The 26,434-nt window shown below is 42.6% G+C and overlaps 1 protein-coding gene across 2 annotated transcripts; it reads right to left on the bottom strand.

Annotated features, from left to right (window-relative positions):
- Positions 1-1,966: 1,966 nt before the first annotated feature.
- On the bottom strand, positions 1,967-25,529 carry LOC308317684 (spindlin-1-like). 2 transcript variants are annotated; one of them, XM_080766890.1, is made up of 7 exons: positions 25,398-25,529; positions 15,164-15,465; positions 14,686-14,734; positions 13,657-13,751; positions 10,048-10,203; positions 5,703-5,936; positions 1,967-4,476 (listed from the first exon to the last, which is right to left on the bottom strand). In XM_080766890.1, the coding sequence occupies exons 2-7, from the start codon at positions 15,213-15,215 to the stop codon at positions 4,277-4,279; spliced, it is 786 nt and encodes a 261-aa protein (XP_080623016.1). In that variant the 5' UTR covers positions 15,216-15,465; positions 25,398-25,529; the 3' UTR covers positions 1,967-4,276. The 2 variants fall into 2 exon arrangements, with proteins under 2 accessions (XP_080623016.1, XP_080623015.1); XM_080766889.1 differs by having other exon boundaries at positions 25,387-25,504.
- Positions 25,530-26,434: the final 905 nt, after the last annotated feature.

Here is a 26,434-nt window from a genome sequence, read left to right as displayed (position 1 = left end):
TCCAGCGTTTTTTTGTGTGGAATATTAGTCTTGTCTTCCATGGTCAGTCACTGTGGAGGATATGGAGTCAGATGGACCAGTCAGACGAGAGGCGGGGGGGGGGGGGGGGGGTTACATTTTCTACCCTGATTAGGACTCAAAATAAAAACATGGGTCAGGTTTTACAGAAAATCCACATGACAGTTCAAGAAAGAGAGAGCCCGCCTGCCTTAAATGAACAACAATACAACATGATTTTTTTCCCCAGACACTTAAAAGAAGTATTCTAGTTAAGGTCTAGTTAAGTCTTGTTTAACCCATTCTGACCGGGCACCCGTTTTGGTGTTAGCACCATGTTATGCTTTAGCTATTGAAAAATAGCAGATCTACAAGCTCATAGCGCGCCACCGAGTGGCGCGCTACGAGCTTGTAGGTCTGCTATTTTTGAAAAATCGAAGAGCGACTGACATTTTTTAGAATCTGATCTCAGGTCAGAATGGGTTCATCAGACCAGTGTGTGTCCACTGGAAACCTCGTATGAATCTGATCTCAGGTCAGAATGGGTTAATGCTGATTCTCCCCCCCCCCCCCCCCTAGTGTGGGCTACAGAGCCGCCCAAACTGTCTCCACCATAATAAAGAAACACTTCTATATCATTCCAAAGGTTTGTGTGAGTGCAGGTGTCCACAGTTGTGCGTTGAGTTGATGTAGTGGAGGACTAAACCAAACTGATGCCACACTGGCCTGGATTACACATTCAGGACCAACCAGAGCTTAAAAACCACTGATGTTTTTGTAGGAGAAAATAGAAACCTGGTTTCCACTGCAGACCTTAATACTGCTACAAAAAAAAAGTAGGTTAAAATATAAAATAATTATGCTTTAAAGTAGTAAATATGCTTTCTCAACCCCGTTTCCACGACGAGAGCCTTGACACTCAGATTGTTATAACTCTTGAGTTGGACCTGCAGTGGAACGGTTGCCAAGGTGAACCAATCCCGCTGCTACCGTGGTAACCACCCAAGATGTCAGCAGTCCAGCATATGTCTGGCACTAGAGCCTCTAATGTGGTAGATGGACTTTATTCAGTGGCATACTGTTACACAAAAATGATTGAAATGTTGAAGGAGGAAAAAAAAGGACCATAACGGTGGTCTGTAATTTTGACCACTTTGACTTAGATATTATGTGTGTTATTATGATAACACACATTTGACCTCAGTTTTTCTTTGATAAAAGTTACATCATCACGGAGTATCAATGCATTAAATAAAACATTGATTATAAAAGTATAGCTAAAAATAGAAAAGGGAATCTCAAATGGTCTAGGTGATTTATCAACTGTACAGACGTCAGCTGTCCTTAATACACAATGACATATTTCGTCTCCGGTATGGTCCTTTAAACTATTAATAGTAACATGAAACAAAATCAGATGAACTGTTCCTCTGTTGCAGTAATGCAGTGGAATAGTGTGCTATCTACAGTGTCTTCACGTGCAACAGTCTATAGAATGATGTAATGGCCGCCATCCAACAGAACTGAAAACAACAAGTTTAATCTCCAACGGAAACAACAAACAAAGCAGAGATGTTGTGAAAATTGGGCTCATTAAAAAAAAGGGCAATTCAGTCTTTAAGAACCAATGATTCGACGACAAACTCAGATTTGTCAATCAGCAATACAATAACAGCAAAAGAAATAATACAAAAATTGAAATCCCATGAGGGTAAAACGTGACTAAGTATCAGAAATCTAGCATAACTGTTGTTAGCCGAGCTATGCTTCAAGATCAAAACACCTCCAACTGGTATTCTGGTTAGCGCATTATTCTTGGGGAGGTTCCACACTAGCCACCTACAGGAGTACAACAGGCTAATACAAGTAAATATTTATAATATATATATAATATATATATATATATACACACACACACAAACATACACACACACACACACACACACGACAGGATGGGAGAGAGACAGTATATGTTATAAAAATCAATTTTTAACAAGAAACAATACAGTTAGATGCCAATAGAAAAATCAAAAGTAGACGGAAATAAAAGTTGTATAAAATGTGTCGACATGAACAATGAAGAAAGAAACGACCAAGAATTTAGCATAATTCTAAATAATAATAGAAGGAAAACAAACAAGACGAACCGAAAGGCAGGCAGAGAAACAATAATAAGGCAAGTTTCCATTGACAATATGTTGCACACTTGATTTAAAACTTAATATATGGATCTTTGTCACAGCTCTTAAAAACAAACCAAAAAAAACTCACCCCATAAACAACGTATTCAATGAAAACCTGCCTGTTGTTGGTTTGTTTGTTAGGCACTGTATGGATGATGGACAGGTGTGCGCTGACTGTGGAACAATACTTGGTGGTAGTAGAGCAGTTAACGTCAATAGTTCTGTTTACAACTTCAACACGGTAGCCTTTTTTAATCCTAGCTCCTCTGTATTTTTTTACTTCCAAAACCATTGACGATGCGATGCATATAACTGAAAAACATACGAGGGAAATTATTTGGAACCAATGCAGAATTAAGAGCTAATCTGTTTGGCTAATCATTTACCTGGCAGACAGCAACCTTTTTTTCTGTACCAATGTATTTCCCCATATGGTAAAGAGCACTCGGTGAACGAAAACATAACAGAAAAAGATTTAAAGATCAAGTCAAGATGTCTGTTTTTAAGGTAATCTGTGAGCGGGGTGAGCTGCTACAATGACTGTATCATTCGGTAGAGAACAAAGTGGCGGGAGACAGTTTTAAGAATATACACAGACAGAAAATGAAACGAAAACAAAACATGAGTCTCTAACTCAATGTCCTCTGGTTCTTTACACCACTCGAAGAAGGAAAAAAAAAAGCCAGTCAGACGTGTTTTAATTCCACAAGAGTCTCCGCCCCCACCATAAGACAACTCTTCTCTTTGAAGCACGCTCAGTAAAACGCTATCCCGTTGGACATGTGCGGTAAGATCCTCAGCGATTAGACGAGTAATCCTTTTACGTACTTCCAGGTTCAAGTAGTTGTCCATGTACAATGGAAGGGGGTGCGATCGATCGTAGCGGCTCCTTTCACACAAATAAATCCTCATACTGGCATTCTGGGAATGCAGGGCCATGGACTTGGCTGGCAGAGACGTGGGGTTTCGGTAAAGATGCCTTCGAGATTTCGATGTAGTACTACTATATGTTAAGGGCGGGGGGGTCATGGGTTCAAATCCCCAACCAGACGCACCTGCCCCTCCCCCTCCCCCAAAGGTTTCAAACGGTCTCAGCAGCTTTCAGAAGATGTGTCTCAATCAAGTTAGGATGTCTTGATTAAGTTGTTTTATTGTCTTAAGAGGGATTCACAGACCTACTACCCTGCATAAGGAGGAGACTAATGTTTCACTACAGGACAGCGTAGGATCTCAGGAAAGGTTTTGTGCCGGTCGTAGGGCTGCACGAATATGACGAACACGAGAATCCTGATTATTGTAATCCAGATCATTATGTTTGGTGGAAAAATATGATTTGACAATATCCTTAATGCCTTTGTTGCACATTGTGTTTAACTGTAGCATATCTTTGGTCAAATAGTATATGATTTGATTGTGCCTCAGAACATGATGGATATGGAGATGACTGCCCGGCCCTAGTGTGGGAGCTGTAGTTCTTTTCTTACTGGGCCTTATCTGGTCAAATGTGTTAAACCTTAGAAATGTCTCTCTCTACTATTTACTCTGACAATAAACAGTGAAGAGTCAGTACTGTGCTGATTTGTTTTTAACACATTTCTACAAATTTAGCCCAGCTATAAGACACGTGAAATCGTGAATTAGGGTTGTGTTCTCGCACCCCAAACTGAAAAACCACAAGTGTTAGTATTCGTAATGGAAGCCAAATGGGTGATCCTAGCTTGTTGTAGCATAGCCAGGCATATACAAGCAGGTATATATGCCTTGCTTGTTAGCTTGCAGCTGGAACATTATTTTCAATAATGAATGCTAGCCGTGTAAGCATGTAATCCTTCTAAAGGAGTGAGCAAAGTGAAGTTGTAGCTACTTTTCTAGCCTTCGGGTTTTCTTTAAGAAGCAGGTCTTAACTAGTCTGGACCGGGTTTACATAACTTCCGTCTTCAGGCCTCAGTGCGTTTGATCTGGATTCCAGTTAGTTTTCATCTCCTTTTGTGTTTTCTTCTTTTTTTCAACCGTATTTTAACGATGCTCTCATCTTCAGAGTAGGGGTTCAGGGAGAGGTGGTTGCGTCCAACCGAGGGGGGACGGGGGGGTGGGTCTTAGGAGGTTTTGACCAGGTCATACACGTAGATGTGGAAGTCGTCGTCAAACTTGATGAAGTAGACGGAGGGTTTGGCCTCCACCTGGTGGATCACCATGCCGGAGCGCTTCCCGCCGTCCTCCTTGGCGTACTCCACCTGTTTCCCCACCAGGCTGTCCACCACCTCGCCTGGCTCTCGCTCCGTCGGCACACTGTCGTCTGGATGGATGAGAGAGAGAGAGAAGGAGAAAGAGAGAGAGGGAGGGAGAGAGTGGGAAGGAGGGAGTGAAATATCATATCAGCAGAGAAGGTGGTTTGTGTTTAAACCAGTGTTTCCCAATCATTGGGCAGCCAGAGACTGAAAATGGGTCACAGACCCGTTTGTCTCTAATGGGTCGCCAGTAAATATATCCCTTTCTTTAAAATGTGCTTTTAGGTTTGAGAAGGTCATATAATCCCATGAGGGATGGTTCACGAGTTGAGGTGGCACGGCAGAAAAAAAGTATTAATTTATTCATTCACTTCTTCTACTTCTACTACTACTACTACTACTACTACTAATAATAATAATAATAATCATAATTTCATTGTTTCAGAGACCACTGATTTCAATAGTAATACATTGGATGAATAAAAGGTTACAGAAAGCAAAATAATAAAATAATAAATAGATTAAGCCATTTAGACCCGAGGATGTGTCTCCATATAGCTTTAACCACTTTAAACTATTATTTAAAATAAGCCATTGAAAAATAGCAGATCTACAAGCTCATTGTGCGGTGCCGTGCTACAAGCTTGTAGTTCTGCTATTTTTGCTATTTTTTCTGCTATAAGCTCGTAGCGCTGTGAGCTTGTAGATCTGCTATTTTTCAACAGCTAAAGTATAACATGCTTAAAACACCAAAATGGGTTCCCGTTCAGAATGGGTTAAGACCTCAAAGTCAAAGTCATACGATTTGTGACGCACGTTACCGCAGTGACATTTTATTCTCCGCATTTGACCCATCTCTTGGAGCGGTGAGCCACAGGCGATGCCGCGCTCGGGAGTCATTTGATTAGTTGAGGATCAGATTCTACAAAATGTCTTCCAAATCTTGAGTTTTCTGAAAAACCTACATTTCTTTATCAGTGGTGCTCACACTGTTTATATGTCAAGGACACCCAGAATGATATGTATTTGGCCACGACCCCCATCTGAAAATATGTTGTTCCATTTCTTTCATGATATATATTCAGAGCGTTTTTAACGCAAACCTTTGCTTCTGGGAACAACAACATATTTTCAGATGGGGGTCCGCGGCCAAATAAAGATAATTCCGGGGGTCCTTGACATGGAAAGGCTGAGAACCACTGACATAGAAACAGAGGTTTTTAAGAAGACTGATTTAGAAGACTTTCTTTTTAGAATTTAGGTTAATGGGCTAAAGCAGTAATGTAAGTCATACTGGAGTCAGGCATGATGCGAAGGTCTCCCTCCTTGTAGTCGTCCAGGAGCTGGTACATGTAGAGGACGGGGTCCTTCTCGTAGGTGATGTAGAACCAGGCGGTCATGATGGGAGCTCTGGCCAACACCATCCCCCTCCACTCCTCCTTGGGCCCCTCCTCCGTCTCAAACATGTGCTCCACCGCCTTGCCGATCATCGTCTCCGCCAGCATCGAGTCGCTGACGCGGGCCGGCGCTGCGGTCGACAGAAGAGCAGAGAGATCAACATTTCAACAATGTACACCTCCAGATCCGAGATCAGCAAAAATATTCAGTCATTCATCCATCCACATCTCCACTCTGTCACGCAAGAACTACAGACCTGTCATTCATCCATCCACATCCCCCACTCTGTCACGCAAGAACTACAGACCTGTCATTCATCCATCCACATCCCCCACTCTGTCACGCAAGAACTACAGACCTGCGCCAAACGGTTTCACAGCAGCTTTCAGGGAATTTGTCTCTATCACGTTAGGATGTCTTGATCAAGTTGTTTTATTGTCTTAAGAGGGATTCATAGACCTGATGTTTCACTACAGGACAGCGAAGGATCTCAGGAAAGATTTAATGTAGCTGTAGCAGAGTGGCTCAGAGACTCAGCCTGATGGCCTCAAAAGTCTAATATGACCGGGGGAGATGACATAGCAATATCCCTTCGGTCTAGTGGTTAAGATATCGGACTTTCACGCGGGAGACCCGAGTTCGACTGAATCCCAGTCGGACCCACGGTTGTCCAGAACCGCCCCCAAAAAGGCCTCTGCCCGGGCTCTGGACAGGGCCCCTGCCCAGGGTCCATATTAGAGGGTAGCACGGGTACATAAAATTGGACCCAGTCCGAAACGGGACTGGTGATATCTGAGCCGAACCGGTACGGATCCGAGAAACATTCTAATTGGCCGCACCCGCCCGGAAATGGCCCCAAAAGGATCGGATCCGGTTCGAAACGGAGCCGAGAAGGTTTGGACCCAGTCCGACCAAAATGGTGCTAATCCGATCCTATCCGATATATATGCTATATGATATGCTTCAACGTGACATTGAGACTGCTCTCTGTGAGCGACGTGCACCCCACCTCTCGAGACAACGCAGCGGAGGGTTGCAAACTTGCATAATATTAGTGCATTTTAGCGCACCAACATTCTTACCAGAGCTGTTGACAATCACAACAAAACTGTCCCACATTGCACGTTGCTTTGTGTTTCACCTCGCTCGCTCAAGGGGGGCGCCATGATTGCATTTTCATTAATATAGCCAGCAAGCCAGCAGTGTGTGTGTGTGTGTGTGTGTGTGTGTGCTGTTGGGGTGAGAGAGACGGAGACAGAGCGAAAGAGAGAGAGAGAGAAACGGCACGTCGAGGAGCATGACGAGAGAGAGAGCAAGAGAGAGACGGCATGTCGAGGTGCATGACGAGACCCAGCCCTCCCTCGTTGACTCTGTTCAACAGACAATATTGACTTTAGAATGTAATAATTACAACTATATATGGCCCAAAATATTGGGTGCTGACAGGCATCCAAAAGGAACTCAAATGAGATGTTAAGTTTGTTAACGTCCTGTAAGTAGACTTAGAAATAAAACTAGTATTGACTAATCATTACAAGTGGCTCTTACAGTATTTTGATGAAGTTTCTGCACAGGAAGTCTGTTTCACTTGTAAACAAGCTACGATGGATGAGCTGTCAAAGTGCTAGTCGCTAAACCACGTTAGCGACTACATTTACAATATGAAAACTGTCATTTAAACATTATATATATATATATATATATATATATTGTGGGGTCTCGAGAGCGACACCCCGCGATGGTAAGTGCGTTGCCAGGGCAACCAGACACGCTGTCAGACAGAAGAAGCCTCGGGCCGTTAGGAACGCCCTCGGCCGTGTGATAGGGAATGTATACGTCCTGAATCTCCTCCTCCGCCAGCTGGAGCTGATGGATCGACCGCACCCAAATCAGCAAGCGGCCACACCCGTCATATAAAGTCTACGTCTGACAGCGGCTGGTTCACACACATATGCTCACAGAGGCACGCATGGCACACCGTCGGGGGGTAAGACGACACACACACCTCCACCGAACACACATTCATGTGAATAGCTCTGCATGTCTTAACTGTCATTCTCCTCTCATCACAGGCTTTTAGGAACGGTCCAGGGAATGTCCGAGGGACAGGGACACTCGGACTGTATGAGTAAAATATAGAGACGGGAGTTCCAAGTCCGCATATCGTGCGGCGGGAGGGTGGCAGCCCCGCCACAGTGACAGCGACAAGGACACTACCCAAAATAAGGTCGGAAAGAAACCTATAATTCTTGAGTCTACTATTGAGGCCTGTCTAGCGAACAGGCGCTCATTATATACGCCAGGGTGGCAAAACGGCTAGTGCTCTCTCGGAGCTGGAACCCGCTAGGGGAGAAGACCCGCTACAGTTAAAGATAAAGACCGATGACGTCACGAAGCAAGGCAGCGCCGTCACCTCTTATCGTTATTAAAACCACAGCCCTCCAGTGAGGAGCGAGCTATCAGAGACTGTACAAACCTGAGTTGAAATCTAATCTTCTGTTCTCATCCTTCTCCAGGCTGGCGACGACGCCTGTGAAACTTAAATTGTATGGAATATAATTTATGCTGAACCTACGTGGGGTTTCTCCTGCATGCATTCTGTATACTTTGCTGCTAAACAAATAAAGAGCCGTTTGAAACTGCTGCAATCCCCTGTTCCGCCTGCTCCTTGACCACTGAGACTCCACAATATGCATACACACACACACACACACACACACACACACACACACACAGGAGGTATATGAGGGTTATGGCAAAATCACTATAATGGGTCCCAGTGCCATAAACGTTAAGACGAGTTGGATCCAATTATGCACTGATTGCCATGGATGACAAGACGAGTTTTTTTTAGGTGATGACATGCACATTACATGCATAATATAAATAAAATTTATTTCTTTTTTTTATAATGGGCGAATCGGCAACCATAGCCTAAACTGGTGACCACCAGGTGGCGCTGATCAGTTATTTAGTTATTAAAACATTTATTTTTGTGCATTATTGCCAAAATGCATTAGGCCCACATTCCTTTCAGTTTAGGTTGAGAGCGACACACACACACACACACACACACACACACACACACACACACACACACACACACACACACACACACACACACACACACACACACACACACACACACACACACACACACACACACACACACACACACACACACACACACACACACACACACACACACACACACACACACACACACACACACACACACACACACACACCTGGCTGGTGTTAATTACCTGGCTTGCACTGCGAGCTCTTCCTTATAGTGCTGGTTAACATACCTACTAAATACTAATGCTACAGTACACCCTGTGGATTTTACTTTGCAAAGCATGGACAAATAATGGACAGACAATGTGAGTTGGCTTCATGTCTTGTCTTGAGTTGAAACTATGACGCTGTATGTGTGAGGGAACTTGGAAAGGGGGGGCTGTGGGGAGGAGTGCCACTACACAGAGAGAGAGAGAGAGAGAGAGAGAGAGGGGGGGAGAGGGAGAGAGAGAGCTGCCGCTCTCCCGTCTCGAGTCACGCAGCTTTATACAAAAACGGTGTTTTACCGTATTTTGACGTTGGTTTTAAATAACACTATAAGCCGTCCGCCATTACCCTTTTCATGTCACACACCCGCTGCAGGTCGCCCACGCACCACTAGGGGTGCGCGCACCACAGTTTGGGAAAGCCTGCAGTCTAGTCCATAACTCCATATATGGAGCTGGCCTGTTCTGACATCACAATAGTCCATATTTGGGCATGCCCGACACAAACCTCCGTAAGCTGGCCTGTTCTGACATCAGAACCAGCACTAAAGTGTAATTTGGCATGCCTGACACTGTTCTAGTAGTTATAAATAATAGAGACGACACCGGAACTCCCATCCACTTGCATGGAGTTTCTCACCCAGCGCATGAGGCGTTTTCACCCCTTCTTCCAGGTTGGAAAAGTGGCGGGCGGAGCTCAGATGGGCCCCATCTACGTCATAGAATTGTATTCAATTCAACAGAGCTCTCATGAACGCGCCGGGGCCGAAAGCATGAACGAGCACCGTGAGTCATGCGTCACATACGCATAGTGACGTAGACGGGGGCCCCGCCACTCCAGCTGCAGTACCTACTTTCAATGTCCATTCCGCTTCAGTGTTTCCTCTCGGTGACGTCTCAGTTTATTTATAACTCTATGACTCGGTAATTAGCTTGCCATGTGAACATTCTTACCCACTCTGTCAGGCAGAACCTCCAGTCCTATCACCCTCTCGTCGCTGTACAGCTCCAGGCCGTAGATGCAGTCGAAGCCATCGTATTTGATCAGGTAGAGCGATGGATTGACAGGCACCTGGTCCAACACCGTGCCCTTCCACTGCGACGACTTACCTACACAGACGTACAGAACAGACAGACATTCAGTCAGGACAGGACAGTCTCGTGTAGCCAGACAACCATTCAGACACAATCTCTGCCTGCCGGCATCGGTCATCCGCAAGATATATTTGGAGACATTTCCAAATATTATTTTTACATTAAATATTTTTTGATTTCCATTTCTGCTAAGTAGCAAGCTATATGCTTAAATTATTTAGTTATTATTTACATTAGGACGGATTTGCAAGACTGTAAAGAGAAGACGAAACGGAAGCGGGGAGGAGCTAGGTGTCATGTCCGCTTTAGGCCTGGCTGTATACCGACTGGCATACTGACTGTATGGTGGAGGAAGCATTTGAAAGTCCACAGACGGGCTCGCGAGACTAGGACAGACCAACAGACAAGAATAGAAAAAGTAATGGAATAGCAATAATATAGCATGTGTGAAATTCCACTTGAACGTTAGTCATGTCCAATCCCTTTAATGTCAGCCTTGTTACAGTAGCTGAGCCTGGCTACGTTTGTTAATCTACCAGTGGCTTGTTTGTAATGTCTGGTCCCATGACTCCCGTTCATGCTTGTAATGTTCCACTGTTCTCTGACATCCAGTGGTGTAGTGATGCTTTTTAACAGTTTTTATGCCCGTCCAGGACAGGACGGGACAAGAGACTTGGCTCAGACCAGTATTACGAAAAATGTATTTTCTAAGGAATGCCTTGATATTTTAGATCAAAGAAAAGAAAGGTAGGATTAACCCATTTTGGGCGGAAGCCGGGAACACCTTTTGGTGTTACCATTATGTTATGCTTTAGCTATTGAAAAATAGCAGATCTACAAGCTCGTAGCGCGCCACCGAATGGCACGCTACGAGCTTGTAGGTCTGCTATTTTAGAAAAATCGACTGACATAGAAACATAGCTTTTTCAGAAAAAGGTCAGGATGTAGAAGACATTTTTAGAATCTGATCTCAGGTCAAAATGGGTTAATAGAAAAATTTAAATGGACACTGATAAGATTAGGCTATCCTGACTATGGCTTGTGAAACGAGTTTGATCTTTCATTCACTCCATTGCCCTGGTTGGACCAACGCATTCTACTGAATGAGACCAGATGGAGGTTAGGTTTCACATCTGATCTGGTGTGAAGGGCCTTTAAGTAGCCGACCAACAACCTAATCTGCATGCTGCGCTAGTCGCTAGACTCGCTACTACATGTACGGTATAACCTACCGTACATGTAGCAGTGGGACAGTAGTGTAGGAACTCGGTCTCGTGGGCATGCAGGTGTGTACAAGTGTGTCATACGAAAATAGCCGAACTACAAACTCACAACACATTGCGTCATGCAAATACACAATAGTTTAGTTTTTGTATTCACAATACAAAAAAACAAGTATTGAGTATTTTATTTAAATCAATTATATTTTCATAACATAATATATCTTTTTCATATTCTACAGTAATGCTTGCTAGCATAAGATCTGTAAAAATGTATATTAATATATAAATATCTTATACGTCAATATGTCAATACATCTCCCAAAAGCAGTGCTGGCTTAATTCAAACCTATTCTGCCCAAGTGCTCGCCTACTGTATCTCTATTGTATCGTCTTCGGACGATGCAAAAACGCTAATCCACGCCTTTGTTTTTTCTCGGCTTGATTACTGCAATGCACTTTTTTCAGGACTGCTTAAGAAAACAACTGACAGATTACAACTTGTCCAAAATGCAGCAGCCAGAGTTTTAACTAGAACTAAGATGAGAGAACATATTACTCCAGTTTTGGCTTCACTGCACTGGCTTCCGGTTGTTTTTAGGATTGATTTTAAAGTTCAAAGATTTTATAAAGCTCTCAATGGTCTCGCACCTTCCTACCTACATGACTGCCTGCCTAAATATGTCCCAAACCGCCCCTAAGGTCTTCCACTGCTGGCCTGCTCGCTTTGCCTAAAAAAATGGCAACTAAAAGATACGGGGAAGCAGCTTTTTGCTTCTACGGGCCGTCAGCATGGAACAAGCTCCCACTGTACCTTCGTCAGGCAGCCTCTGTAGACATTTTTAAAGCACAGCTCAAGACCCACTTCTACAACATTGCTTTTAATTGATCTTTTATTTTTTGTTATTCATGTCCTCACTGTATTGCATTACTGCTTGTTTTTTAATGTCGTTGCCTTGCTTTTCTTTTCTTTTCTCCATTGCTCTGTAAAGCACTTTGAGCTGCATTTCATGTCATGAAAGGTGCTATACAAATAAAGTTTTATTATTATTGCACACTAATGATAATACGGTGGCTTGGTCTACCAAACAAACCTCACATTGTTACGTTGTTATTAGGCAGAACAACCTACATTCGGTTCTGCTTTGGTTGAACAAGCCAGAGAGCTTGATGCCATTTCTGTACTCACTAGTCTCACTAGTATGCAGTAATGTACCATTCCCTCCCTCCAAGTGCTGCCCTGATAAATCCAACTGTCATTTCCACACTGAAAATCTGGGTACAAATTAAACAGAAATTGAAATGGACTTCACCTAGTATTCACTCGAGGAGACCCCACCGGGAGGACATATAGCCCCTCGTCCACCCTACCCAATGCTGACTGGTGCCACTGCAGCAACAAAGATTGCCTCCCCGAGCATGGTCAATTGTGTTCATGTAGAAAGACTCTCTGACAAAGCGGATGCACCCACGTTGGGAATTCTGTGGGAATTCACGTGAGTGGGAATTTTGCACTACATATACCGTCCACCAGTATCGGAAAAGCTGCCGATACTGCCTAAAATGCTGGTATCGGTGAGTATGCCAATGTGCCAATCCAATACCACGTCATTTATCACATCATATTTAATATATAGTAATATTTTGAATGCTTCAGTTGATGTTGCACTACTTTAATCTATTCCTAGATTGTGGTTCTCAATAGAGTTCTCAAATTCTGTCGAGCTTCAGGTTCTGTGAAGCAAAACAATATATCTACGTATCTACTACCCCAAAAAAGAAATTTCAACTGACCAATGCCCATCGGCCTAACGGTAAGGCAGACGGAAATAGAAGTGGATGTGTTGGATGCAGCTCAAAGTGAACTTTACTCGGGTACTACCTAGTTCATTGGGGTCAGACATTCCTAGACTGTGTCATTAAAGAAAAGTGGGCGACACATAGGTAGGTGAACACAGACATGAACACAGACATTGATCGAAAATCAGGAGAAAGTGGCCATTGTCAAGATGTTTTGGCCATTATCTCTGGAACGGAAGGTCCAATCTGTTCAGTTCAAAGCTTGTTGGATGTGTGACTTGGAGGACATTTTGGGGCCTTTATTTTCAGGCCTGAGAATCCCCATAACCCTCAGAGTCACATCATATTTCATGTTATGAAATGTGAAATGTAATCTAATTTAGTTTCATTGCACCTAATCTCATTTCATCTCAGTTTATTTAATCTCATCATATTGCATGCGACTTACTTCCTTCCTTCCAGATGTGTTGGATCCTAAAACCAACAATGTTCCTCCTGGATTGAGAGAGAGATTTACTGGGACCTACACTGGTCCTCTGCTTCCTAGAGGGACGAGGAGACAAGAGAAAGAGAAATGAGTATATGAAGAGTGAAGACAGATAAGTGTTAATGACCTTAGTTAGAAATGTAAAAGCACTGATCTTCAAAACAATTTGTTTAATTTGCATTAATTAGTGTCAAATGTTACATTTTTAACCTTGATTAATTGATCATACGATGAATCGCAAATAAGTAATCCATTCAAAAGGTACCTTAGAGGGATATTTTGTATGTCTTATTATGCCCCTATTATCATGGGAGTGGAAAAATATGCTAGCTTTATGCAAAAGTATGTATATATTGTATATGTATATATTGGAATTAGCATTTTTTTTACATAAACACTGAATGATAGACATCATACAGGACTCTACAAAATAAAATAAAAAAATATATATTTACCCGAGGATATTGAAGCCTCCCTCTTACATTCCAATCTACTACTAGCATTTAACTCCCCTTTGAGCTAAATGGTAGCTGAACTTCATGATGTGGAAAATGTAATTCCTAATGCGTTGTGGGGTAACAGTAATGGTACTGTAACATCTACAATGACCATGGCAATCCCCAAAACATACAGTACCACGTAACAAAACATAAAGGAGCATGCTCACTGACATAGAGAGCCGTGTTTTAACCCATTTAGGCCTGACGTCGAAATTAAAAAAATGTCTTCTAAATCCTGATGGCAAATGGCTAAGATGAATAAATATGGGATTTATAAGAATTAACCACGATTAACAGAGCGGTGAGTTAATTGCGATTAATCGCATAGTGCACTATTATCATTCATACAGTATTAATATTCATACAACACTGTTAACATCCATACGGTATAATTAGCATCCGTGCAGTATTATTCACATTGATATTCATAACAAATTAGTAGTATGAGTATTCATAAAATATCCATCCTATTAAAGGAGTTTTAACTTACTTGTGCGAATTCTTCTTCTTCATCATGTTTGCCGACACTCCTGAATGTCCTGGAATCAGAGAAGGAAGTTTAACACGGGCCCTCGGAAGAACCCTCAGAAGAACTCCTGGTATAGTTGGTTTTTAACACGGGCCCTCGGAAGAACCCTCAGAAGAACTCCTGGTATAGTTGGTTTTTAACACGGGCCCTCGGAAGAACCCTCAGAAGAACCCCTGGTATAGTTGGTTTTTAACACGGGCCCTCTGAAGAACCCTCAGAAGAACCCCTGGTATAGTTGGTTTTTAACACGGGTCCTCAGAAGAACTCGACTTATTTTATTAAAATCAAAACCATCTTTTTAGAATTGATTAAATCGATTAGTTTGATGAAGTGCTGCGCCCATAATAGAATTGATTAAATCAATTAATTTGATGAACTCCTGCACCGATAATCAATGAATGCACGAATGGACAGACAGACGGATAGACAAGACTCTCACCCCCATCGGCTCTGGGCCGCTGGGCAGCTGGACTCTTGAATGGGGTCTTCATTCATCCACCTGGGAGTGGGCAGCCGGGCTGCCAGTGCACACCACACTCTGGGGGCTCTGCCTCCACAGATACTGGGCCGAACGGGAGAGGGAGGGAGGGAGGGGAGGGAGGGGGGAGGGAGGGAAGGAAGGGGGAGGCACAGCAGGGATTACACTGGCCCCTCGGTCGGCTGCATACAGCTGGGTGCAGGTTATCAGCTGGAGAGAGGGGCGAACTCTATGGGTGCGTCACTCTGCGATGCTCCGTGAACCTGCAGACAGAGGAGATGATTTGAAACAAAGCATCCATGTTCCTCTTGCTTTATGAGTAAAAAGAAAAATCCCTCCCGATACCGATAACTCAATAACTTGCTTATTGGTCGATACAGAGTAGCGATCCAATATCAAGTGTGTGTAATTTAACCCCTTAAACGGGAAAGCATCTGTGTCATTTTTGCGTTGGCTATTCAAAAATAGCAGAGTGTGCTGTGCTGCCATCTGCTATTTTTGAACATTTTGTTAAAATCTTGAAAGTGTGAGAACTACTGATTTAGAAGGCATTTGTAGAATCGGCCTCAGGCTCTAAATGGATTAAACAAATCCAGGACAGTGGTTCTCAAAGTGGGGTCCAGGGACTATTTCGGTTCCTTGAGGTGGACCAAATGGACCCTTACAGTTGTGTATCTCTGAGAGAGTAAAAATGTCACCAAATGGACCGTTACCCATTTTTACACTCTCATTGAAATTAACAGGGTTTTTTTGTCCTTCCCCTGGTCAGCCAGGGCGCATACCTGATGGAGGGGAAAGGAACTGGTTGGAATAACGTGTTCCTTCCACGTGCTACGTCTAACTGGGGAAACTCCCCCCTGTCAGGTGAAAAGAAGTGGCTTGGATGCTCATGCATTGAAGGAAGCATGATGTCAGTCCGTTGCTCTCCCAAGGATAGGGTATGCGCGTGACATCATCATCAAACCCGGAAGTTATGCAGGAAATGGAATGCCTACTGAGTGTAAAAAAACTACTTTCTGGCCTTGACAACCCCATACATCCAAACATAAAAGTCCTATCTGATTGCATTAAACAACGTTAAACAATGTTAAACTCACTTTGCATGTTGCTATGCCACTCGATGTGCCATTCACTTTAAGCACGCGCATACCCTCCATTGACACTGGGTGAAACAAATGTGTTACAAAATCGTGGAATAAAAATTAAAAGAACAAAATGAAAAGGTTTGAGAACCACTGATCTAGGAATAAAGCTAAAGTAAATTCCATTAACAATTTTAAAGTGCAGCTACAAGTCGGTAAAAATAAAATAATAATGTAAAATAGTACAGTAAGAGTATAAAACTGCCGTGCAACAAACAAGCATTCAAAGATGACTGAATCATGTGATAAATAGTATTTGAATAGCATATAAGCATACTCGCCGGTACCAGCATTTTAAGCAGTATCGGCAGCTTTTCCCGATACTGGTATCGGATTCGGAACAACACTATTTATGAGTGACTGTGTATGTATTTGTGAGGACGGTGTATGTTCCTTTGTGAGAAACCTGCTTTAACCCATTCTGAACGGGAATCCCTTTTGGTGTTGTAAGCATTATGTTATACTTTAGCTATTGAAAAATAGCCGTTCTACAAGCTCGTGCCGCGCGGGACGAGCTTGTAGATCTGCTATTTTTTTTTAATCGTGAAAATGGGGCCGCAAATCTTTGAATATATATTCTTTCAGAGCGCACGTTTTTAACTCAAATCTTTGCTTCTGGCAACAACGTATTTTCAGATGATGCCAATTACATATCATTTTTGGAGTCCTTGACATGAAATAGTTTGAGAACCACGCATATATAGAAACATGAGGTTTTTCAGAAAGGATTTAGAAGGCATTTATAGAATCGTCCTCAGGTCTAAATGGGTTAAGTGACTTTGCCCTGCTGCGTGCCACTGTCAGATGACATAAAGGTCCAAATCCCAAGTTGTCATGTAGAATATTGTCTGAAATCCCAGATGATTTGAGCAACAGTATCTTTAGTTATCCTTAAAGAATCCTCCCTTAGCAACCTCACAAGTAGTAAACCTCTTTTGGCAATTTGAAGTGGGTTCAGTTCAGTTGGCTGCCATGCCATTAACTGAACTGAAAATGTGATACCGATTGATTTCCATGTACATTTAAATGTGCCTTGTGTAAGTTATTTTGATAAGCGCCGCAGGACATAACAAAACGAGACAATTTCTACAATAGAGTTAACTTGTCATCTACGCTCTACAGTACTAGTGTGTACCGTGTTAGAAACGATTGCTTTCCTGGCTCATGCGACTTAATCCATTCTGACCCGAGATCAGATTCTAAAAATGTCTGTTTGAAAATGACAGTTTTCTGAAAAAGCTATGTTTCTAACTTTCTATGTCAGTCGTTCTTCGATTTTTCAAAAATAGCAGACCTACAAGCTCGTAGCGCGCCACTCGGTGGCGCGCTACGAGCTTGTAGGTCTGCTATTTTTGAATAGCTAAAGCATAACATAATGCCAAAAGGGGTTCCCGCCTAAAATGGGTTAAGTTGCCAGTGGGGTAAAGTTGTGCCAAACCCCTACTCAGGTTACACAGGCGGCGGTGGTGGTGGTGATGATGATGATACGTTTGTCCTTGGATGACCACCAGTGGTTCCTAATCCTGGTCCCCAGAACCCTGGTTTCCACGAGCTTGTAGGTCTGCTATTTTTGAAAAATCGAAGAACGACTGACATAGAAACATAGCTTTTTCAGAAAACTGTCAGGATGTCGAAGACATTTTTTTAATCTGATCTCAGGTCAGAACATTACCGTTCCATACATTTGAAGCGGTAGCCTACTACTACTGCACCATACTTTTCAAACAGTTCTGTCCTCATGTACCTTTCAAACAGTAATGTCCACAGTTTAGCAATCTCCAATACTTCTCAAACTGTACCGTTCCTTAGTTTTCAATTACTACAAACTTTCATGTTGGGAGTGATAGTGCTACAGTAAATGATGTCGCAACTTCGGCAGCCCAAACTCTTTAGTTAAAACAGTAAACAGTAAGCGGTAAATCTAATCTTTAAATATACCGTTTTAGATATTTAGGGCCTAGTTTATCAACATAGTAGGGCCTCCTAAGTTCCTAACTATAGAGAACAAAAGCACATTTCCATGTCCTTGGTCATGTCCATTTCCTTATTTTACATTGGAAGATTACAAATATTAAAATATTCTACTCTTAAACTGGCAACTGAATTATGCAGTTGCCAGTTGAATCTAAAGGACATCATGAACTTGATGCACAAAGACAAGTCAAAGATTAATAGATTGACCATCTGTCGGTCTATTACACACTGTTTTCTAAATAAGAGGAAGTGTGGGAGGAGGGAGCGCTGTAACATACAAAATGATCATTAAAATAATTCAATGTAGCCATTTTGTCAGGAGCTGCAACAGACTAGGTAGGTCAAGTTCAAACCACATTTGAGCACAATTTCTTTAGTAATCCGATATTCTCATACAGTTTACAATTTAGGCATTAATCTGACACTCATTTACAAAGTGTGAGATTCAGAATAAATGTCATAAACCCCAGTCTAATTTACAGGGTAAATGGTCACATAAGTGCTCCTGAGTAATTAAAGATAAACAGATAAACATCAAACAGAGCAGCTCTGTCTTACAACATGCTAGCTAAAAGCTAAAGCTAATATAACTTACAAGCAAACAGTCTGGTCAATCTAAATAATGTACTATATGTGAACAAGTAACTAACATACTGCATGTATATCTGTATAGTGTAAACTACTGTAAAGCACTGTTCGACAAAAACTGGGTCGGGACCCAATTTGTGGGTCGCGGACAGATCTTTATGGGTCCCTTGTTTCGTAGATTTTGTAGAACATTTTCAAAAAACATTCCCAAAAAAGCAAACATTTTCATGAATTAAAAACAAAATTAAATTATTATTTTCAGTAATGTCATGAAGAAATGAACGAGAAATCGAATCAAATTCCATAAATTAGTAGTAAAAGTAGTGAAAATAGCTGATCTACTAGCTCACAACGTGGCGTGTATAGTGACACATTGTGAGCTTGTAGATTTGCTATTTTCACTAGTTTGGGTCCCGGGGAGACAGAAAATATCTGTTTTGGGTCATCACGGGCTACAAAGTGTGGGAACCGCTGGTGTAAAAGCATGTTGTGTCTTCAACATTTGTCAGTTCAAGGGCCCCTTATCTGAGAGAGAGAACGAAGCAGGGACACCCCGGCCCGACTACATATTGTATAAAATTGTGTTGTGTTGCAGATTAAACTTGTTCTTTCATAGATAGCTTCATAGACATGCATGTGTATTTTCAGACTCCTACTACCTGACCATTGCTTCTGTACTTGATCTGCTCTTATCCCCTCCATCTACACCAACCTCTTTGCCGAAAAAAGCTGATCCACAAGCTCACAAGGCAGAGGCAATGTGAGGCATCGTGAGATTGTAAGGTCCCACGGACAGACAAATCTAGCCTGAATCAGATCTGTGCCACATCGAGATTGAAATCCGATTGGTTTAAATGAGTCCTGGATTTAGTTGCCAGTGTAAATGGGGGGCTTTAGTCTGCCATGATGTGCCGCTGTTATCACACAAAGATTTGGCGGCCCCCCCTAACTCTGAGGACCCCCCAGGGGTTCCGGACCCATGGTTGAAGACCAGGATGCTTTACCCCCTGGTGTAAAGCACAGGGCTTAAAGCCAAAATAAATCCTAAAACAGAAAATGTTTTTTTGCAAATCTGCACTGATCTCATTAAATGACCCCTATGAAATCCTCAGGACTGAAATCAGTCCCCAGGACTGAGAACTTTAAGCCCTGAAAGCATCTATCAAAGACATAGGCAAGACACAAAGAAAGAGAAGTTCTAGGGGGCGAGGTGGAGTCTGAAGGTGATTTTTCAGACTGCCAATCCTACATGATTACAATCACCTATTGTTTCATCACCAAGATGTCAGACAAAGCACTGTCTGAAAGCAGGCTACAGCTCCAACAGTATGTCCATCTTAAAGCATCATAATGATATATACTATTTAGTCACATGATGGCCTTCTGCTGTCAGTAACAATAAGACCTTGGATATATTATCGGATTAAAACAATATGTATATACTCTTTACATCATTTTGGAACGAGTTCAATCCAACTTGTAGTTGTACCCTACATCAATAGCCCACCACAATGGAAAATGTCACCCAAGTGCCAAACACTGCGATACAGAACTAATGTTTGAAAATAAGCATTTCCTTTAGTTTCCACTATGATAAAATGCTGGTTACTGTATCATCATCAATGTTAATGACAAAAAAACACATGAAAGAAGGTGTTTTAGCATTGAAACCTACTGTAGAACCTTGACTGGAATCAAAACAGGAATGAACGACCCAAAACAATAATTACTCCAAATCAACTGTGTACAGGAGCGAGCTACACACAGACAGCCAGACGTGTAACACTGCAGTAATACAATCATCTGGTAGCCTGAATGCTGCCCAGACAGTCTCGGCAAATACCAAACACTAAACAGGCCCTCTCTCTCTAGTCATTCTCACACCCACATACATAGTCTATGAGAAGTTAAACTTCAACATGGGCAGAGGTGGGATAAGATCAAAGTTTAACACATTTGCAGTTTCCTTGTGTCACCGAAATGCCTTCATGAAATGTCCCATTAACCACTTAACCCATATTTGACTGAGGTCGAAAAAAAGGCTTCTAAATCCTAAAACAAAAATCTGAAAAACCCATGTTTCTATGTCAGTGGTGCTCAACCTTTTTCATGTCAAGGACCCCCAGAATTATCTCTATGAGGCGTTACTTGTTGTGACCTTGTAGATCTGACATCTTTTGCCGAATGTGTGCCCTGCCTAGAATAATGATGCTAGGGTTCAAAAGTGGTTAAGCCCCATATTTATGCTTATTAATCATACACACAGAAATAGCCGTTCTACAAGCTCAGAGTCACAACAGCATGAGAGTCGCGTTGTGAGCTTGTAGATCAGCCATTTTCAAAAATGTGTTGAAAGTGGTCAATGGGTTAGGACCGAAGTGTCCAAACATTTTTCAAAGGGGGCCAAAATATATATATTTTTTAAAGGAAATCGGACCATAACAAAGTCACATACGGTACATATACAGTATGCATTTTATTTTTTTAAATATTGAATATTAATGGGCTTTGTCAGGTGTGTGTGCTGTGAACAAAACACTAAGCAGCTTTTTTTCAGCCATATTTCACATTACATGTTATGTTACCCAGACGTGCAAGGTCAAAATAAATGAAATAAAATAGCCTATTTTTGACCCCTTCAGAATGAGGCAACAAGGGACAAGGAATCCTGACAAATTATACTCTGGGAAATGTCCAGGTTAATAAAAAACACAATAAAGTAAATACAATTCAGGTATGAAGCCGTGGGCTGTGGAACATTCATTAGAGGTGCTTCGATCATAGTTTTTCTCATGATCGGCCGATACAGACACTGTTCTTGTGTGGGGAGGAAGGGGAGAATGTATGCAAAATGATATTATACTATATATCTGATTGATATTTTGAGTGAAAATCGTCCGATTACCTACCGGTGGCCGATCGATAGGAGCTCCTCTCTAATTCGTCCCTTGCCTGGGCCACATTTGCCCCTGGGCAGCACTTTGGACACCTCTGGGTTAGTGTGTACCTTATGACGTAGTTTATTCACCGTTTCCCCGCCAGGATTAATTAATAACATGCCAGGATATTGCGCCGTTCAACCCTTATTTTGAAGATCCAAAACTCTGCGACCAGATGTTGTTAAAAAACGCCACTGATGTTGGCTTCAAAACGCCACTGAGCAACTTCCACTGAATAGCGGGGGGCGGGGCTATCACTCCGGTTCAGTCTCTATCCTTTTAATACTCTAAGGGAACATGAGAAGCAGTGGCCGGTGCCATTACTGCGACCGCCAGGCTCCGTGCAATAAGTGCTGTTTTGACCAGAAATGCTGCCTGGGAAGGGGTTTTGGAGACTAAAGCGACTGAAAGCGTACGTGCAACCAAGATGGCGCAGCCCAGGGTCTAAGCTAACAACAGAAAGCCATCTGAAGCTAATGTGAGTAGCCTTTCCACTAGATCGAATCAAACACATTTATACAACTGAATAAACGTAGATAGGAATTTTGGCAGCGTTGCTTCCCGACAAATAACGCAGACTACGTTTTTTAGCGGGGAAAAGGTTAAGACTGATGACTGCTGTCTTAGTTTAACCACACTCACATTAGACATGTGAGTGTAGACATTGTCACATTTTGCAGGACAGGAGTGTTCGGTGTAGTACTTTCATATGCTCCTGGTCTTCGTTTAGATGAACATAAAATCATTATACTCGACTCCTCTCAGCTATTGTCTGACTCACTGTGATGTCTCCAACATCACAGGGCAATTATTGTCTGAGCAATAATATGGTTCTTATCTTAAGATAGTCAAAGGGGCATTGCCCACAATACCCTCATACCTGAAATTACTTCTCCTATCGACAATACTAGCGGGCTGCGGGGGGCAACAACGATCTGGTACCACTTATCTATAGAATAACAGTGTTTCCTCTATATGCATTATTGTGTGGCGGGCCACCACACAATCACAACCAGCCACCACAGTATGACTTTTAGTAGGTGGCAGCGAATAGGACAAAAAAAGACAAAAGACAATAACCGCAAAAGACAGCAACAACAACAAAGAAATCACAAAAATGATGCGTATGCGTGTGCACGGGTCCCATGTGAAAGCTTTCCCCCACACTATCAGCTTCTGGCTAGGGGAAATACTGAACAAACATGGGTACATTCTCATTCTACTACTCTGCCACCAAAATGTGGAATGCCCTGACACATCCCTTAAAAATGTGGATTACTGGCTTCTTTCAAAACAGGCCTGAAAATCCATCTATCAGGAAACCACAAGGGAAGGTAAACTCATTTTTCCCATAGAAAGGTGACAATCACTGCTAACATTTTCCCCTTTCCTCCTTTAGTTTGTACATAAGTGTATATCCTTGGTGACATGTATTTTTGTGTTATGATATGGGGGGTGGAAGTGGCTATGGGGAAGAGTGGCCGGTAGAGCAGTCGAAGGGGAACCGTGAGGTTCCCAGTTCAATCCCCGGCTCCCCCAGAGTTAATGTCGAAGTGTCCTTGAGCAAGACTCTACCCCTAATTGCTCCCGATGTGCAGCTTGGTGCCTTGCATGGTTTCCTCCGGCCATCAGTGTATGAATGGGTGAATGTAGTGCACAATCTATGTAAAGCGCTTTTGATAAATGCACAATTTACGTTGATGAATTTATTATAGGACCATAATAGAAACAAGTCGCCAGCCCAGGACTGTGTTATGCTTTTAGCCTAAATGTCTGACTGTACCTCATATGCTGTTTACATTTCTGATTAATAGAGTATACAATCAATCAATATCTGCATCCTTACCATAGCTTGTCATTTTAAAATGAAACTTATTCAACATTTGCTATTAAGTGGATAGATACAAAGATCAGATCAATTACCGGTACTGAAATTGAATGGTTTCGCACCGTTCTCACAATTGCATTTGCTCCAATTCACCTATTGTCATCATGACAATTATTGGTCATGAATCATGATGACCTACTTTCATCAGTCTATTCAATATTCAACTCAATTGCATGAGAAAACATACATTTTCGAAAGTCACCAACCCAATATCCTAAAAAATACAAGCTAATCGAGCTCACATCATTGCATAATATGGTGGTGTTGCTGTTCCAACCTACTTCTCTTATTCTAATGGGACACAAAGATCTGTTTGGCTAAAGCAAATTGTCATCTCGAGCACGAATGGCACCTGCTGTTTGATGTGAAGTTTGGAGTGCACACTGCGGTTAAAAGAAGAGCTACTGAATGGCAGAAGGGTACTTTCAAAAGGAAAAAAGATGCCTGCACACACACACCTCTGCATTCAATTTATCATTACGTTACGGTGACACAGGACTTTCCTCAAGAGTCCAGATACGAAAAGAAGGGTACTTTACAACAGCTTGAGTTTCCTGCAAATGCCACAAGGATTAGAATTGTCAGTTTTTCTCCCTCAGTGGTTTAAATAAAAGGTTTGATACAAAAAAATGTTAATCTAATCATCATGATTTGTGACCTTAAAATCAAATCATGGATTTTGAGAATCGTGACATCCATTTCTTATTACTACCATTACGATGGTGCAGAATGAATGTCATTTCAATCACATCATGCATAAAATCCAGTCAACCCCCAGAGTGTAACCCACATTACCCCAGTGGTGCAAAAACCTTTTAAAGTCAAGGACCCTCCAGATGAGGTTGAGCCACTCTGCTACACATAGATTTAGGCTGTGGACCCCCACTTGGAATGATTGTGAGCCAGGATATAGGTTATAATCAAATTCCAGTAGAGAATTCTACAACTGTCTACTGTAGGTAGGTAGTACTGGGGAGAGTCATCCCTATGCTCTCTAGTCTATAATATATACATTCTGTCATTGGGCTAACTCTTGTTAAAACTGTTCGTCATTTTGCTGGGGGACGCCTGGGGGTCCCCTGAGGGGGGCCCACTTTGAGAACCACTAGTTGTAAGTAACCCACTTTAAAAAATGACATTTTCAGTCCATGACCTCATCAATGATGGACACAGGGAGCATCAATACTTCCTTCCATCAATGATCTCCTAAAACTGTCAATCACATTAACAGTGTCAAAACGTCCCAATAAATCCACATCATCAACGACACAGTGCCAAATTAAAAACACATCATTGTTTACAACCTATAGGTAAGGGGGGAGGATCTATTTGTTTACTGTCGCAATACGCACATGGGGGGGCGAGCGACCCCCTTGTATCGTTGCATGCCAACGTGACCGATAATCAATCTATATTCTTATTGACTGACCCCCCCCCCCTCCCTTTTCACGAGGCAACGCGCGGCTCCAATGTAATGTTGCGCCAGTATTGATACAAAAAAAACCCGCATTGGTGCGAAAAGGCGCAAGAACCGAACAAAGGAGAAGAGAGGGGAAGGTATACGACTACTGCTTACAACAACATGGACCCAAAAAATGCATGCGCTAAAACCAACCATCGTGCGTCCAAACATTGATATATCACAGGTCTTACCGATATCTTACCGATAGGAGGATCAATATCGCCGCATATTCGATCAGCCACGGTGGGTCCAAATTGATCCCCTCTCTCTGCCTTTCTTTTTTTTTTTTGCATACAACCCCAAAAAAATCTTCCAGCAGCAGCCAGCCAGCCAGCAGAGTCCCGCCTATCCCCCGCCTGCAAAATACGGACCGCTGGGTTTGCAGTGGTGGAGGTATGCGGCCCGAGCTTCCTGCCAAATGCTGATCTTTTTTCCACCCAGCTGCCTCGCTCGAGCGCCGCGGTTCGACGCTGTCGCTTCGCCAAAACAACGAGAGATCTAACAAGTCCTAGGACGGGCTCGTCGTAGCCTGAGGGGGCACCCCTCCTTTACAGCTCTATGGGGTACCCAGCTGCAGCCTCGCAGACGAGACGTGGGTGCTATTGGGTGTCGGGCTTGTTGTAGATCTATCTGGCGACATTCTCGCGCGACTTCTTCGCTCGTGTTCGCTTCGCAGAACGTTCACTGCATTGTAGTGTGAACGGCGACACGGCAGGGGGCCGATTCTGCACCTCCTTACAGCATTGTTTTTCAAACTTTTTCATGTCAAGCACAGTCAAGGGCCCCCAAATTGACACTAATTAGCCCGCGGACCCCCATTTGAAAAGATATGCCAGGGAGAAGATTTTTAAATCTCTGGCAGTGATTCTGAACCATTTTAATTTCAAGGACCCCCAGTTTTACATGCAATAGCCTAACAGACCCCCATTTGATGGCATGGGATCCCAATTTATATATTAAAAATCAATGTTAATTTAACTCTGAGAGTGTACAAATGGAACCAAATTGACCCATTATGGTCCATTTGGTTCCATTTGTACACTCAAGTTACACATAGTAGGGTCCATTTGGTTCCAAACTACCATTTAGCTGTGGAGTGGGGACCCTGGGACTCCCTCAAGGTCCCCTGCGGGTCTCCGGACCTTCCGCACCTAATACAGAATGCATGGAAGTCCATAGGTCCAACAATAATAATACTATAGCCTATACCAAAAGTTTAATAAACGGCAAAGAAATAAA

Source organism: Protomyctophum bolini (genome assembly GCF_963924005.1).
Source record: "Protomyctophum bolini genome assembly, chromosome: 6".
In the NCBI taxonomy this organism is placed as follows: Eukaryota; Metazoa; Chordata; class Actinopteri; order Myctophiformes; family Myctophidae; genus Protomyctophum; species Protomyctophum bolini.
This window is presented reverse-complemented; position numbering and strand designations above follow the sequence as displayed.

Bases quoted from the DNA above. Each gene is read 5' to 3' on its own strand.
- LOC308317684 (XM_080766890.1), bottom strand. From the start codon at position 15,215: ATGAAGACCCCATTCAAGAGTCCAGCTGCCCAGCGGCCCAGAGCCGAT. The intron at 14,735-15,163 runs GTGAGAGTCTTG...CTCTGATTCCAG, and splicing joins GCGGCCCAGAGCCGATGGGG to GACATTCAGGAGTGTCGGCA. The intron at 10,204-13,656 runs GTAAGTCGCATG...ACGTCTGTGTAG, and splicing joins ACACATCTGGAAGGAAGGAA to GTAAGTCGTCGCAGTGGAAG.